The sequence below is a fragment of the Lipotes vexillifer genome, unplaced genomic scaffold (assembly GCF_000442215.2).
Source record: "Lipotes vexillifer unplaced genomic scaffold, Lipotes_vexillifer_v1.1 scaffold184, whole genome shotgun sequence".
Lineage (NCBI taxonomy): Eukaryota > Metazoa > Chordata > Mammalia > Artiodactyla > Lipotidae > Lipotes > Lipotes vexillifer.
Genome location: NW_006783561.1, coordinates 1455636 through 1473663, shown reverse-complemented (window position 1 = coordinate 1473663; position 18028 = coordinate 1455636). Strand labels below are relative to the sequence as shown.

At 36.8% G+C, this 18028-nt stretch overlaps 1 protein-coding gene across 1 annotated transcript in view; it reads left to right on the top strand.

Annotated features, from left to right (window-relative positions):
* ARHGAP19 (Rho GTPase activating protein 19) overlaps positions 1-18028 on the top strand; it is a 57212-nt gene that overhangs the window by 10974 nt on the left and 28210 nt on the right. The window contains exons 2-5 of the mRNA XM_007456198.1: positions 10403-10668; positions 11978-12058; positions 13846-14055; positions 16259-16485. Coding sequence (XP_007456260.1) covers positions 10403-10668; positions 11978-12058; positions 13846-14055; positions 16259-16485 — 784 coding nt within the window. The remainder of the gene's footprint in view (positions 1-10402; positions 10669-11977; positions 12059-13845; positions 14056-16258; positions 16486-18028) is intronic.

The window sequence follows — 18028 nt, the reverse complement described above, 5'->3', positions numbered from 1 at the left end:
CTAAAAAAAAAAAAAAAAAAAAAAAAAAAAAGATTGTACAGAGGATAAAGCCTAAATTTATTAAAGCGGATAAAACCTAAATTTATTGAAGCATAGATATTTTAACTGACACAATAGATTCTTTTTAGGTGTTAAGAAATAAAAGTGTTGAAAAGAAATTGGAATATTTAAATTGTAAAAATTTCATTTCAAAAGTATTATATACTTCATGCACCGTAAAATCTCATATATTAGAATCTGTCTTTTCAATATCTCATCATCTCAACAGTTATTGTCACTCACAGTGCTAAGTGGGAAAGTGTATTGTATTGTGTTTCCCCAAAGTGGTGGTTGCTTAAGATTTACTACAGTGAAAAAAGTCTCATAATTGCTTCCAGTTTCAAAGGAGTTTTAGCAAAATGCCCAAGATCTCTTTAAAATAATGACACTTAAAAGACTAACATTTATGTGCAAATGCAATAAAAGAAAAATTGTTCGCAACCCAATTTTTTTTTTTTGTTTTTTTTTTGCGGTTCACAGGCCTCTTACTGTTGTGGCCTCTTCCTGTTGCAGAGCACAGGCTCCGGACGTGCAGGCTCAGCAGCCATGGCTCACGGGCCTAGCCGCTCCGCAGCACGTGGGATCTTCCCAGACCAGGGCACGAACCCGTGTCCTCTGCATCGGCAGGTGGACTCTCAACAACTGCACAACCAGGGAAGCCCCGCAACCCAATTTTTAAAGTCATCTCATGGGGTCTTCTGGTTGCCCATGTGCTAATTGCACCTGTAATTGACCACTTGTATTTTTGAAAGCAGATATAGTGGAAAAAAAATAGTATCTTATAGTGTTTAGTGAATTTTAAGCTTCTGGATGCCAGAGACTTAGTTTAGTTTCTTGTTCCTGTACCTTACAATTTCTTAAAATTATAAAGCACTCAGTAGATCACGGTTAGTTTGAATTTAAATGACATGTGAGTGGCTGTGATTTCTTGTTTGGCTAACATGTGCCTCAGAAAAGCAATTCACCTTATGATGGTTGATGAAGAGACTTACGATTAGTTTCGTAGAATACTGACTAAGAGATTAAAGCTCTTAAGAATTTTTAATATGTGAAGTTGTATAGATATGAACAAGTCATATGCCAGAGCAAAAGCATTAGCTGCCTCTTGGATAGTATTAATATCACTCTGGACTTTGGAACAAGTGGATTTAGAAGTAGTCTTTTGGAACCTAATCTGATCCTAGGTAGCAGTACTTTGGTTTTAATTGCCTGAGGCTCATGGCATTTAAAGCCTGTAGGAAAAGATAGTCTCCTGAAGCTTTGACTATACTTTTTTGAGGGGTAAACAGCTTTAAGATAATGATATGAGAGACACTGTGTTGTCAGTGAAGCATCCTATAGAACTTTCTCCAAATGAATAGGGAATTTTGCTGTTACTTTTCTAATACAAGTAAACTTTCTTACAATTGTACACCAGCCAGGGGGAGAAAAAGTAAGGGAGGTGGCAGCAACAGAATTAATACTAATTCTTGTGACACCCAAAGGGATAAAAATTGACAAGTTAAATATATGTTAATAAACTTGTGTTATTGGTGCTCGGAGGAAGAATAATTAGCCTTCTTGACTGAGAACCTTCCATTGTCAATTCATAGGGCAAAATCTTGATCACATTTCCAGAATGTTAAGCTTAAGAGGGTAAGCAATCAGGAATTCCTTCATCTGCCACTTTAATTCAGATCAAGTTGCTCTAGTAGTCTGAAATTAGTTCAAGTTGGGATCAAATAAATATAGGGGCCAAATATATATATATATATATATATTTTTTAAAATTTATTTATTTGTTTTTATTTTTGTCTGTGTTGGATCTTCGTTGCTGTGCGCGGGCTTTCTCTAGTTGCGGGGAGCAGGGACTACTCTTTGTTGCAGTGCCCGGTGCTCCTCATTGTCGTGGCTTCTCATTGCGGAGCACGGGCTCTAGGCGCGCAGGCTTCAGTAGTTGTGGCACACGGGCTCAGTAGTTGTGACTCGTGGGCTCTAGAGTGCAGGCTCAGTAGTGTGGTGCACGGGCTTAGTTGCTCCTCGGCATGTGGGATCTTCCCGGGCCAGGGCTCGAACCCGTGTCCCCTGCATTGGCAGGCAGATTCTTAACCACTGCGCTGCCAGGGAAGCCCCAAATATATTTTTGTACATGATTGGAGTCTAAATTAGTGATAAGAGGTCCATATTACAAAACCTTGGACAGCTACTCTTAAGGGTAGATCTTGGGATGTAAGTGTTTCAAAATTTTTGTTTAAGAAATTGGATATTATTTCCTGAAAAACTGTGGTACTACTTATCAACTTTAAACTGTTTCTGTTATAAAAACCCTGCCAGCTTGGACACATGGGACCTACTTTTATCCTTTCTTTTTATGTACAACTTTCATAATACCAGTTTGACTTTGGCATGTAGAAAAAGGGAAGAATAATAGCCTCTTCTTTAATACTTGTATTATTCATATCTAACAGCTCTCCAATAAAGTGACACATTTAAAGCCATGTTTCAGAGCCAGAGATTGAAAAAGTAGTAAAAGAGTGCATACTTCTCTCAGGGTGGTAAGTCAGGTTTAGACAACTTTAAATATAGCTCATATTTTGATAGATGTTGCCAAGATTGTGGTTCTTGGAGAACAAATCAAGTTAAGCAATTCACTAGGGAGGAAACATTTAGTTTTGTGGGTATGGAGTTTTGGTAGTAGTCAGCCAAAAGATACATCTGCAGGATACAGGTTTTTTTTTTTTTTTTTTTCTCCCACTGCCTTGAATTTTGCAGATTCATGGGTTCAACATGCCTCAAAAGCACCTGCATTTCACTTTTATGTAATTGATTTTTCAGCTGTGAATTTTGTTTCCAGTCCTTTCACTAAGCATATCACCTTACATGTAGAGTTCCATCTAGTGGTAAAAGTAATCATTGCAGACTATAGGTAATAAAAAATATCCTGTTTGAGGGGTAGGTCTTGCCTCTGTTACTCTTTGGGATAGTTGGCCTAGTATATGCATTTAAATACTGGAGTCCTTGCTATTGCTGTATGCCTGTATACTTAACTACTAATTCTCCTGGTTCTAGACATTTATGCAAAAACCTTTATGATGAGGAAATTAACCTTTAGGATATACTGTACTTTGATTTTCTGTGATATTTACATCAAGTTGTAGCAAGACTTAGGTCAAAACTACTTGGTTTCTTAAAAAAGTTTGTCATGAAGGATGCTGGTTATATATACAAGGAATAATATAATCAGTACTCTTTCTAACACCCAGCTTCATCAAATGTTAACATTTTCCAGATTTACCTCAAATGAACCACTCCCCTTTCCCCCAGCTGAATACTTTATCACAAAAACAGTGCTAACACCCTAGAAACTCCCCTTATGCCCTCTGGCCTCCTCATAATCACTAACCCCCAAAGGTAACCATTATCCTGAATGGTAAATACATCTTTGCTTCTCTTTACAATTTTGCTACTTAAGCAAGTACAGATCTTCCTTGATTTATGTTGGAGTAGAAAATGCATTTAGTACACCTAACCTACTGAACATGATAGCTTAGCCTAGCCTATCTTAAACATGCTCAGACCACTTACATTAGCCTGTAATTGGTCAGAATCATTTAACACAAAGCCTATTTTGTAATAAAGTGTTGAATATCTCATGTAGTTTACTGACTACTCTACTGAAAGTGAAAAAACAATGGTTGTATGGGTACAGGATGGTTGCTGTCCAGCATCACGAAAGAGTATTGTACTACATATCGCTAGCCTGGGAAAAGATCACAATTCAGAATTGAAGTACGGTTTCTACTGAATGCATGTTGCTTTCATACCATCATAAACTTGAAAAATCGTAAGTTGAACCATTGTAAGTTGGAGACTGTATCTATAAACACTATATTTTTTGTCTTTTTTTTTTTTTTTGCGGTACGCGGGCTTCTCACCGTCGTGGCCTCTTCCGTTGTGGAGCACAGGCTCCTGGACGCACAGGCTCAGCAGCCATGGCTCATGGGCCCAGCCGCTCCGCGGCATGTGGGATCTTCCCGGACCGGGGCACAAACCTGTGTCCCCTGCATCGGCAGGCGGACTCTCAACCACTGCGCCACCAGGGAAGCCCTATTTTTTGTCTTTTTAAAAAAATTTATTTATTTATTTTTGGCTGTGTTGGGTCTTCGTTGCTGCGTGCAGGCTTTTCTCTAGTTGCGGCGAGTGGGAGCTACTCTTCGTTGCGGTGCTTCTCATTGCGGTGGTTTCTCTTGTTGCGGAGCATGGGCTCTAGGCGTGCAGGCTTCAGTAGTTGTGGCCCACGGGCTTAGTTACTCCACTGCATGTGGGATCTTCCCGGACCAGGGCTCAAACCCATGTCCCCTGCATTGGCAGGTGGATTCTTAGCCACTGCGCCACCAGGGAAGCCCTGTCATTGTTTTTTAATTTGCAGTTCCTTGGTGTCTAATGATATTGAGTAGCTTTTTAAATGAGATTTTATGGAAATCTCATGCTTGTTTTTCTATTAGGCTATTTATTTTTTCTTATTGATTAATACGAAGTCTACATACATATATTCAAGATATGAGCCATTTTTTTTGCTGTATGTATTGTAGGTATATTTTCCCACTCTGTGCCTGTCTTTTTCACTTTATTGATGGTGTCCTTTTTTTTTTTTTTTTTTTTTTTTTTGCGGTACACGGGCCTCTCACTGCTGTGGCCTCTCCCATTGCGGAGCACAGGCTCAGCGGCCATGGCTCAAGGGCCCAGCCGCTCCACGGCATGTGGGATCTTCCCGGACCGGGGCATGAACCCGTGTCCCCTGCATCGGCAGGCGGACTCTCAACCACCGCGCCACCAGGGAAGCCCCTTGATGGTGTCTTTTGATAAATACAAGTTCTCATTTTAATGAAGTCAATTGTATTGATCTTTTTCTTTTTGGTTAATATTTTTTATGTGTTATTTAAAAATTATTTCCCCACCCTGAGTTCAATAATATATTCTTCTATATTACCTTCTAGTAGGCTTATTGTTTTGTTGTTCACCTTTAGATCTATAATTCACCTGGAATTGACCTTGTGTATAGTGACATAGGTGTCAATTTTCATTTTTTCCCCCTATAGATGTCCATGTGTCCCCGCACCATTTCATGAAAAAGTCATTCATTCCCCACTGATTCATTCCCCACTGATTTGCAGTGCCACCTTATCCTGAATCCAGTAAAGAAGAAAGATAAGAGCAAAAAAGATAAGACAAAAAAGATAAGAGCAGAAATTAGTGAAATAAACAACAAACATGTAATAGAGGAGTTCAGTAAAACCAAAAGCTGGAACCTTGACAAAGCTAATAAAAATTGATAAATCTCTAATAAGATTCATAAATTAAAAAAGAGAAAAAACATAAATTACCAATATCGGGAACAAGGAGGAGGACATCACTACAGAACCTGGACACATTAAAAAGTTCCTAAGAGGATATTATGAACAAGTTTATGTCAGTAAAGTTTGAATATTTATGTGAAATAGACAAATCTCTAGACATATCTGGCTTACCAAAATTAATACAAGAAGAAATAGAAAATTTGAATAATTCTGTAGCACAAAATAAATTGAGTATATATAATTAAAAACCTTACAAAGAAAACTCTAAGTCCAGATGGCTTCATCAGCCAATTCCATCAAACATTTAAAGAAGAAATGACACAAACTTTTTCAGAAAACAGAAAAATAGGACACACTCCCCAACTCACTTTGTAAGGCCAGCACAACCTTGATACAAAACCTAATGAAGACAATATAAGAAAGGACAATTCCATGATAATCTCACTTATGAACATAAATGGAGAAACCTAAACAAACTATTAGCAAACCAAATTTGGTAATATATAAAAATGATAATACATCATTATAATATTGTGTTTATTCTAGAAATGCCCAGTTGGTTTAACATTAATCAGAGTCATTCACTACATAAACAAAGGAGAAAAATTATATGATTGGCAAAAAATTTTGATGAAATTAAGTACAGACTCATGATAATAAATAAATAACCCTTAGCAAACTAAGAATAAGAAGATATCACCTGAATTTGATAGTTTATGCCAAAATGATGGGTGGGGAAAGATACCATTTTTCAATTTTCTTTACCCTGATAACTTTTTTTTTTTTTTTTTTTGGTGGTACGCGGGCCTCTCACTGTTGTGGCCTCTCCTGTTGCGGAGCACAGGCTCTGGACGCGCAGGCACAGTGGCCATGGCTCACAGGCCCAGCCACTCTGTGGCATGTGGGATCTTCCCGGACCGGGGCACGAACCCGTGTCCCCTGCATTGGCAGGCGGACTCTCAACCACTGTGCCACTAGGGAAGCCCCCTGATAACTTTTAAAGTTAAGATTCTGTTCATGTTTATTAGTCATTTAGACCCCTCTTCTATGAATTACTTGGTTATATCTTTTGACTAATTTTCTTTGAGTGTATTTTTCTTATAAATTTTAGGTACATTGATAAATTCTGAATACTAATCTTTTTATATGCATAACAAATCTTTTTCAGTTTATGGCTTGTCTTTTATTATTACTTTTAAAGTTTTACATTTATTTGTTATTTATTTATTTATTATGAGTGGGTAGTATGTTCATGAGTCAAAAATCCAGAAAATACAAAAAAGCATACAGTGAAAAGTTTCTCTCCCACTCCTGTTCTTTCATCCAGTTCCTCTCTCCAGAGGCACTGTGACTTCCTTTTTTTTTTTGAGAACTTTGTTTATAATGTTATCTGTTGAACAGACATTTAAAATTTTAATGTAGTTAAATGTTTCAATCTTTTCTTTGTGGATTGTGCATTTTATGTCATGTTTAAGAAATCTTTTTTCTGCCTCATTAATTTATTCTTTTCAAAGTTTGACTTTTTTGGAAGGGAATCTAAACAAGAATGGATATATGTACATGTATAACTGGTTCACTTTGCTGTACAGCAGAAACTAACACAACATTGTAAAGCAATATACTCCAATAAAAATTAAAAAATTTGGCTTTTCATATTTGGTTCTTTATTCTGTCTGGAATTTATTTTTTGTGTATGACGTGAGGTAGGGATCACCTTTCCTTTTATATTATAAAACTGCTTGTCCTTATACTGTTTATATTGTGTGATTGTTTTGTCTACTACAACTTTCAGTGTGATGGGAGACTACTCTTGCGTTTCATCTATGTGTTGGCAAATACAATTCACTTGGTCCAGTTTTTAATTTCTGTTTTGTTCCTACTTGCAGATGAGTGCTTAGAGTCCTAATAAGTACTGCCTTTCAGGCCCCATAATGTGCCCTTGTGTCCTCTAACATGTCTGGAATTTGTGTAGGCTGTGGTGGGGCAGGGAAAGGAGGGTTTCTTTGTCACAACAAACAAGGAGAAAGCTTTTTTCCTGTCTCTTCGATTTACCAATGCCTCATCAGAAGCTTTCAGCATTTATGTAAGAAATTAATTTTTTCTTAAACTTGAGCAAACTTAGAGTTTGTTTTAAAATTAGATACTGTAGAGGAGGAAGTTGTTTTTGCTTAAAAATAGTATTTTTCTTTTTCTTTAGCCCTTCTCTTATGTTCTTGACCATGTTCTGTGATATTCTCAGCTTTATATTGTACTGTGTATTCCATGGAAAGAGATTAGCGGACTTTGTGATATGGGGATAATTTTAAAACATAACCTACTATATCTGTCTTTTCCATCTCTTATCTTCCATTTTACTTCCTTTTTTAAACCATTTCTCTCCCTTACTTTTTGTCTTGCCACACGCTCCACTCAAAAAGTGAAGGAGAGGAAAAAAAATAAAAAGAACTAGGTTAAAGAAATTAAAGTGAGACAAAACAAAAGTGAATGATTATGGGAAGGAAGGGGAGAAAAAGCAGAAGGGGAAAAGAAACTGAGATTGCTTGTTTGTTACTTGTGTATTAGGACTCCTAAGGTGTCTCTTTCTTGTATTCCTTGTGAATAGGTAGGGGAAGCCTTGAACTTATTTATTCTCCTACCTATTCTACCTATTTCGGAGGGAGCAGACCGCAAGGTAGAAAGGATTCTGTTGAGAAACGATGTAGTAGGGTTTTGTGCCTCCGGCTCCTTTCTACTTGTCTATTTGATCCAGTTTAGTGCCCGAAGGTCAACTGTGATATAAGTTTTGGAATCTCAACTGAGTCTTACTCTGGATATTAGTAAACTAAAGATCTGGAGGTTATATGTATGTATGTGTTTCTACTTTAGGAATATAATGGATGCTATTCATGTACATTTATATGTTAGAATTAATTTGATCTGAATTCTGTTTTTCAGAATTAAAAAGGATGTGACATCCATAAAAGCTTAGATCTGATAAATTATAAGACTCTTTTCGGTGCTAACCCATTTCATGATTTTCTGGCTCTCTCAGTATAGTAGTAATTTCTCATTGGCCGTGATTATAAGTAATAGTTGTCTATTGACTCTTATTTCTTGACTGAAATAAGCTGACATTAAAGAAAAAGGCTTTGTCAATGCTTAGGATTAAATTGCTTTTGATTTTATTTGGCTTGTATTATAATCATTTGCCAATGATTATACAGGGAAAATTATACAGGAATTTATACAGGAAAAATAACCTTAGTGTATAAAAAGGTTGAGGAAAGAGCATTTTAAGTTCTCTTTCTTTAATGACTTTTTGGCTTGAGAATACACATTCATAATTTTTAATTTTTATGTAAATTCTTATGTTATCATTTTAGAGAAAAGAAATTTAGTAGCCACCAACTGAAGATTTGGGCTGTTGAATAAAATTATGTAATAACTTTTCAGGGAAGTAGAGATGAACTTTGAAATTTACCCATGCCTTGTTTTCATTATACCATGTTAAAAGTGATCCATGTAGGACTCTGTGCTTCCACTGCAGGGGAGCTAAGATCCCACATGCCAAGTGGTGTGGCCAGGAAAAAAAAAAAGTTCCATGTAGTATTGGCAAAGTGTGTTAAAGATTAGTTATGTTTAATGTTTAGAGATATCATTTTTCCTGGAACAGTGCTTTGGTACCTAGGGTGTTGTGGAAACTTTTAAGTTGTGTGATTGTTTTTATTGTGGGAATGTTTGATTGAGTCAGGTGGATTTCAGCTTTGTCTGACAGATGTGATGACTTGTCCTTTCTGGCTTGTGTTATATTTACTCATTGGTTGTATAATAGATGGCTGTTTATATAATGAAAATTAGAATAAGCCATTAGAGATGATTGATAATGGATATAAACAAGTGGTGATGTGTCTGCTACAAGAGATGGAATAATACAGTTCTTTAACATGTTAAAATTAGAAAACAGTAGGGAAGAAAATATTTCTGAGAGTCAGAGGAGCTTTGCTAGAAGTATAGCCCAAATAATTTAGGAGTGGAAAACTAGCTAAGATCAGGGGCCAACAGAACATATCTGCTGAGTATTACTCAGTGATAGAAGAGTAAAATTAGAAGCAAAATACAGAATTTTTTCAAGTGCCTTAGAGAGGAAGAACCTGTCTGAGCAAAGTTTGGACTTAGACGATGGGCCAGAGCCAACCAGAATGAAGGATTTTAAAATAAAACCCATTTCTGAACCTTGGCAAGGCTGAATTAATATCTATTTTATGTACCTGTAAGTGCCTTCCATTCTAGTGAAGGCTTTTTGGTTATGAGGAACAGAATCCAAAGCGCCTGGCACAGTTGAAGGGGACTGATTATAAGAAAACACCTGCCTGTGTAGGGACCCAGGAACCAAAGAACCCTAAGGGTAGAGTAAATGTTTTCAAAATGTCTACTATACTGTTTAGCTATAGTTTTAGCTCTTCAGAAGTCTCATGCTCACTGTCACATGGTTTCTGTGGCATTTGCGACTAGCCTGTGTTACTGTCAGCAGTTAATCACTGGATGGGAAATACCATACAGTGCTGGCTGTGCTCCCAGGAAGGCCTTAATTTAATGATTACCCATTGCTGTGTTAGGGGGAACAGCTGCAGGTCTGATGTTTTACAAGAATTTATTGGTAATAGTTTAGCGTTTGACTGTTCTTATTAAGGAAAGTGGTCTATGTGACTGCTAGTTCTAATATACTCTTAGACTCGGGAGGCTGTAAGGATCTCTATCTTCTTGCAGTGAATGCCTAAAATTAAGAGGCAAATTCAGGTCATATCATAGAGGCTATTTGGTGTCTTTTCTTTAAACTAAAATTCTAAGTATCTAGGTGGATATAACCTAAACAGCAACAAGCCCAAATTGTCTTCTTTTATGCAGTTAGCAGATTGGGGATTAGGTTTTCAAAAGACCAGTCTGTAGATTAGCCCACAGAAAGAATGAATAATTGTATGGTTGAGAGGGAATGAGAAACACATATTAAAAATGATCCCCCCAAAGATTCTTCTGTTTCATGTTTTCAGTGATGCCATCTGCAATTTTGTTATCTGCAATGACTCTTCCCTTCGAAGTCAGCCCATTATCTTCAATCCTGACTTTTTTGTGGAGAAACTCCGACATGAGAAGCCTGAGGTGTTCACCGAATTGGTGGTCAGCAATATCACAAGGCTCATCGACTTGCCTGGAACTGAGTTGGCTCAGCTGATGGGAGAAGTGGACCTTAAGGTGCCTGGTGGGGCCGGCCCGGCATCAGGATTCTTCCGGTCTCTAATGTCTCTCAAGCGAAAGGGTAGGAGATGTATCTGTGAAGGGAGCAGGTCTCAGCTGCTCCCTGGGCTTCATTCTGAACATCTGCATGTTCATGGAGGAGCTTCTATTATTATAAAGCACTTTTTGTCATTTTTCATTTACATGAGTAGTAAAACCTTAAGTAATATTAATAAAAATTATAAAAACGATCTAGATAAATTAAAGCATATATATCCGTCCCCAAGAGATAACATGATTAGTTTAGGTAGTTATCAGAGGCACCTTGATTTTCATACCCTATTAATACTATACCAAAATAATATTAAAGATACAAAGTTTCACAGCTGGTGAGTACAGTAAAGAAAGTTTGAACATTTTTTTATTGCAGTAGTTCTCAAATGTTTTCATTCCATGGAATGCTTTGATAAGGCAAATAACTATGAATCACCCAAAAAAAGCCTTCTCAGAAATGTTATTAGTGATATATATAATAAATTATGACTATCAACACTGCTTTTGATAAGATGTTAAAGAGGTACTATTTTGTTTTTTTATTTTTTTAAATTAATTTATTTTAAAAAATAAGTTTATTTTTTATTTTTGGCTGTGTTGGGTCTTCGTTGCTGTGCGCCGGCTTTCTCTAGTTGTGGTGAGCGGGGGCTACTCTTTGTTGCGGTGCGCAGTCTTCTCATTGCGGTGGCTTCTCTTGTTGCGGAGCACGGGCTCTAGGTGCGCAGGCTTCAGTAGTTGTGGCACTGGGCTCAGTAGTTGTGGCTTGCGGGCTCTAGAGCTCAGGTTTAGTAGTTGTGGCACACGGGCTTAGTTGCTCCACGGTATGTGGGATCTTCCCGGGCCAGGGCTCGAACCCATGTCCCTTGAATTGGCAGGCAGATTCTTAACCACTGAGGCACCAAGGAAGCCCCTGTTTTTTTAAATATTAGGAAATCCTGAGGGCAGCAAAAAAACATTTAAACATTATAACAGATCAGACCCTATACCAACTCTAGTGGATAATCTATCATGCTCTGACAATCATGGGTCTAAGTTCTATTTTTTGTTTGTTTTTAAATTACATATCAATATTCTAGGTATTGTTACTTAAATAAGAAGATGGTCTTTGCCTTCAAGGAACCTACCATCTAAGATTAAACTTGCAGAGAGTTGATTAAGAGTTTTCTGATTACATTTTCTGGTACACTTCCAACTTTAAGGTTTTTGTTTACTGACCCTGTGAAAATACTTGCTAAACTGTAACATAACATACTTGAGGGGTATGCTGATTTTAAGTATGCTGATTTTGTACTATTTGTGGAAAATATCGCCTTGTTCTACTGTATGTTTTTTTTCAGAAAAAGGAGTAATATTTGGATCTCCACTGACAGAGGAAGGCATTGCCCGTATATACCAACTGATTGAATATCTACACAAAAGTAAGACTACTTGAAATTTTGTCATTCTTTGTTAATGAAGAATTGTCAGTTTTCTACTGGGAGCTAACATCCTGGAGTTAGCAATTGTTAGGTGACAACCATCAACAAAGACACTAATCAATGATAATTTCAGGTGGTATGTTTCTAAATATATTTCCTTTTAAATTTCATCTCATGTATTGATTTGTTTTATACTCTCAAATATATATATACATTAGATAGTGTCTATGAAATCACAATTTCCCCTTGACTGAGAGAGACATTTCTTCTGTAAAAATACGTTGCTCCTTTATAACATTTACTCCAGGGAGCGTAATTTATCGCCAAAGATACTTTTCATCTCTAGAATTCTCTGATTAAAATACACTCTTCACTTAATTCCTTTTTCACTGTTTTAGTAGTCATACTGGTTATGTCATTGCTCTAAGGGTTTGGCAGAGCTGAGTGTATATGAAATGTGTGGCTTTATGTGATGTCTTGATAAATTTGACACTAACACTTATTTATGTCTTATTCTATATGGGACATTGTGCTAGGAGCTAGAGCAGAGGTTGCAAACTGACAGCCTAAGAGTTTAAGTCATCTATATTCATATTTTGTTTGTTTGGCAAAGGGTTAAATTAAAAATAAAATTAGTTATCAGTCTTAAAATGGAAACAGTCCAGGTTTTCAACTTCTTTGGATAATAGGAAATAATAGGAAGATCTAGCATCCCTGGGCCTTGTTGCCACTTGGACACAGTCAGCTGGAGCACAGGTAGGTGCTCCTCAGTTTGTTAGGGTTCCTGTTCATTCATTTACTGTTACCAGCCTGACCTTGTAGGCATTTGAACCTGGACCCCTGAATTAGGGGGTTATACAAAGAAATATGGACTTAAGTTGAAAACATGAACTCTCATGCTTCTCCCAGGTCAAACCAAAACAATATGTCTCATCTTTTTTATCCCCTTAGATTAGCTTAGAATATAGGTGGGAGGGAAGAATCGTTTAGTTGGGATGACCCTGAGCTTCTGGGAATCTCTTAGACTGAAAGGTGATCTGATAGGTTAGAGTTTTAATTCCTGGGGCAGCGCAGAGACTCTAGATTCATTTTAGGCTGGGAAACTGTTTTACAGGAGCAATGAACCCCCACAGATGAACTCGGCCCCTCCAACAAAGTCTGAGATGACCCACGGGAAGGGGCCTTCAGGGAGATTTGGCTTTCTTCCAACTTATTTTTCAAGTCCATTCTGACTCTTAAGCTTAAATTCAGGGAGTGAGGAGGGATAAAGTAGGAGTTTGGGATTAACAATATACACACTACTATATATAAAATAGATAACCAACAAAGACCTACTGCATAGCACAGGGAACTATACTCAATATCTTGTAATAACCTATAATGGAAAGAATCTAAAAAAGAATATATATATATATATATATATATATATCTTACTTTGCTGTACACCTAAAACTAACACAACACTGTAAATCAACTATATTTCAACAGAAAATAAAAAAAAAAGAAAAGGGTAAATTCAGTTTCCAGGTGTGCCTCAGGAGGTTCAGTGACTCCTGGGTGGACCACGTCTCAGTCTGGGAGATCTCTGGGTGCTCAGGGATGTTCAGATATGTTTCCTCAGGGGCCAGTAGGTTCTAAACTAATCTGGGAAGAAAGACAAAAACGTCCTTCAAGTTCTTTGTAAAGGGTCTTTCAAGTATAAAGTAGTCTTTTAGATGACTTATTTTAATCATAATTCTTCTTTTTATTTCCTTTTTCATGTCCTGTTTCTCTTCCATGCTGAACAGACTTGAGAGTAGAGGGTTTGTTTAGAGTACCAGGGAATAGTGTCCGACAGCAGATTTTAAGGGATGCTCTCAATAATGGAACTGATATCGACTTGGAATCAGGGGAGTTTCACTCAAATGATGTTGCTACCTTGCTGAAGATGTTTCTAGGAGAGTTACCTGAGCCCCTGCTGACGCATAAACATTTCCACGCACACCTTAAAATTGCTGGTGAGTATAGGAGGTGAGAAAGAGATGTGAATACATTTCTTTCAATTTAGTAAGGTCATCTGGAATATTCTGTTGTTTGTAACCCACAGCAATGCTTCTGTTAATATTGTTTAAGACTTCATGATATTTCTGGGCTCTCTGAATACTCATAAGCATTGGCTAGTTATGGTTGATTTGGTCAAAATTTTTTTGTTGTTGAATAAACTTCTTTGAAGATAAAGTCTGGGTTTTACCTATTTTTGTATTCTTGATGGATCCTAGCATTGTGCTGTGAACATTTTAGTTGCTTAATTAATGTATGCTTTTCACTGGATTGATTGACACACCCAAATCAGTAGTCACAGTTCTGTATATTTGCCTTAGTTTGAGGCTTTTGCTAAGTATTAATATGCCTCAGTTGAGATCATCTCTACTCTTGGAAATTTGCTTCTTAGAAATAATTTTACTTGTTTTCTAAATAGGCAATACATTCACATGAATTAAAATTCAAAAGGTTCAAAGAGTATACAGTGAAAAGCCTCTTTCCCACCCCTGTTCCCAGCACTCAGTTTTTCCTGGCAGAGGGAACCAATGCTATTGATTTCTAATGTATCCTTACAGAGATATTTTAGACACTTACAAACACCTACATATATTCTTTTTCTCTTTTTATGTAATGGTAGGGTGTTATACACATGGTTCTGTGGTTTGCTTTTTTCATTTACTGTGTTTTGGAGAATGTTCCATTTTCAGCTCATAAATAGTTTCCTCTTTCTCCTTTATGCTTGTGTTATTCATTCTTAAATTGCACAGCTGTTATGCTGCAATAGGCTCTAAGTGCACATAGCATCCACATCCATACTATATTTACTTAGTTTTCTACCCTTGAGTCTTTTACCCTTGCTTCTAATTTTAAGGAAAATAAATAGAAGATTTTTTCTTTTGAATAATTTTTACTACTTAAAATAAAAACTGAGTTTTGAATTTCTAAAATCTAATAAGATTAGATTTTTTTTTTAGCACTTTCAGGAACAGTTTAGATGATACAAATGAGAAAATATTACTAGAGTGTTACATAACTTTACAGTTATTTTTGGGGAGAAACAAATTTGTTGGATATTTGAAAAAGATATGGGAAATATTGATAAGTTCTTTTTATAAGGGTTAACATGAAGAATGCTTGTTCTGTTTGCTTTCCTGTTGAGTTTATTTAGTGCAGTATCTGAAACCGCCCCTCCACCACCCCATGATTCACTGTTCTTTGATATCATACTGAGGTGTGGCACAGGTGTATTGTTTGGTACCCCTTGCTGATAACTGGGAGGGATTTTTGTTTTCAATTTCATATTAACAGGGAACAGTTTCTAGAAATATTATCTGCCTTTCCTAAACCTGCAATTATTTTTGAAGTTAAACAGTTTCAACAACATGTTGTTATCATTTTCAGGTCTATATGAATTATACCCAAATGATTTTCAGTGTCTTTTGAAATTCTCATTATCTAGGGGACTGTTTTTATTGATAACCTGTGTAGCTTGTTAGGGGAGAAACAATGATTCTGACTCCATAAGGAGCTGCCTGGATCGTCCTGTTATCAGGGCATAATTCACTCTCATACTTTTTTAGCAGTAAAATATCTTGGTGAGGAAATGTGAAGGGGGTGGCATTATTAAAGATATGTGTGGACATGTTTTCATTTCTCTTGAGTATATACCTAGGAACGGGATTGCTAAGTCATATGGAAACTCTATGTTTAACTTTTTGAGGAACTGCCAAACAGTTTTCCAAAGTGGTCACACCATTTTACATTCCCACCAGCAGTGTAGGAGAGTTTAATTTTCTCAGCATTCTTGGCAACACTTGTTATTGTCAGTCTTTTTGACTGTAGCCACACCTCCGGTTATGAAGTACTATCTCATTTTGGTTTTGATTTACGTTTCTCTGATAGCTAATGATACTGAGTATACAAATGCTTACTGGCCACTTGTATATCTTCTTTGGAGGAATGTTTATTTAAGTCTTTTGCCCATTTTTGATTGGGTTTTTGTCTTTTTATTATTGAGTTGTATTGACATTATTTTGTTATTATATTTTGCTATAATCTCTATTTATGCTTGATTCTTTTTTTTTTTCTTTCTTTGATTATAATAAATAGTAGGAGCATTGATTTTTTTTCTTGCTTGTATTTTCTCCCTCCTTTGCAATCATCTCTTTTGTCCTCAAGATTTGATGCAGTTTGATGATAAAGGAAACAAGACCAATGTACCAGATAAAGAGCGGCAAATTGAGGCTCTTCAGTTGCTATTCCTCATTCTCCCTCCACCCAATCGTAACTTGCTGAAGTTATTGCTTGATCTCCTGTACCAGACAGCAAAGAAACAAGACAAGAATAAGATGTCTGCCTATAACCTTGCCCTTATGTTTGCACCCCATGTCTTGTGGCCAAAAAATGTAAGTGTTGAGGGAAAAAGGAAAGACTGCTTGGTTTTCTTGGGCTGGCCCTTGTCCTATGGCTGTACCTTGGTGAGGTTATCAAGGGCCCAAGGTCTAGTCTTCAGCTTTACAAGGCTAGGAACTTCCTTTATTAGTTCATTTAAGAGTTATTAAACCTGAGGGGGCCAATTCCTGTTAATCTTGCTTATAAGTCAATCTCTTGACAAACCTGATTAGCAATTTATTAGTGGAAATTCTTAGTGGAAAATATAGCTATTAAATAAACTAGAATACTGATTTTGGCTGGTCAATGTAAATTCCTTCTTAACATGAAAGCCTTCTTGGGAAATCAAATTGATTTCTGAAGATTGAATGGTATAAATTTAGAATAGAGCTGTATGATCTTACAGGATAGTGTCACTGAGCTTTTAGATGAGATGACACAGAGAGCAATCCTGCCTTGTTGTAACTTTTCTATATCCTATAGATATACTCTCCTTAAATAAAGCTGAATATGCTTCTTATTACTGAGACCATGGCCTTCTTAGTGACTTACACGAGAAGTACATTATCTAAAGGCTTTTGAACTAATTCTTGACCTGGAAGCACACGTAGCTTCATATTTCTGTCCATTCATAAAATAGGTTTTACTGTATGATGGAATTAGAGTCAGGATAACTGGGTTGGAAGCTGCAAACCCCTGTTAACTGTGTCCTTTCCTCTTTCTATGCGTAGGCTCCTCCTCTATAAGCTGGGCATAATAGCACCTTTTCCACTTACTTGACAGGATTGTTGGGAAGATAATAGAAATAGATGGGATACAGTGACTTATAAAAGATTTTGGGGATTATAGGAAATGAGAAAAGGAAGATAAAGGAGAGAGGTTGTGTAAGACATTTTGCCTCACAAGCAACTAGTGTAAAAATAATATAAAGCTCTGGGCCAGGAAGAACTTCTGCCCAGAGAAAGGTTGTTGAGGGGGAGGTGTGTGAGAAGAAAAACGCACACCGACATTTGTCCATGTTAAGGAGATAAAGCCTCATAGTGAAAGAATTTTAGAACCAGCTCACTGAGACTGAAAAGGAGTGAGTGATCTATGACTGTAAAGAGAAGCATTGACTGTAAAGAGAAGCCTGAGAGAGGTCTTAGTATAAGCAAACATTAAGTAACAAAGATACATGTTGAGGATGCGGACTTTGGGATAGTAGATATGCTGAAGTTCTTAAAAAAAAGGCAGGGGAAACAAGAGAAGGTAATCAGTGACCATCTGACTGTGTTTTTAAGAAATGGATGTCACCTCTGGTATCAATTAGTAGTGACAGTTCTCTTTCGTCTTTGGAGAAACTGTAGTTTCTCTAGAGAGCAATGTCCTTGGTGATTGTTACAGATTCTATTCTTCTTTCCCCTTTTCCCAGGGTAGATCTTCTTTAGTAACTCTGCATGTATGTCTGATTATCAGGCAGAATTAGGAAATGAAGATTGGTTCTCAAGGATTTCCTGGTCACTTCAGGGACACATGGTTCTTCCTAGATTATATCATCTCCAGTGGAAACCTGCTGAA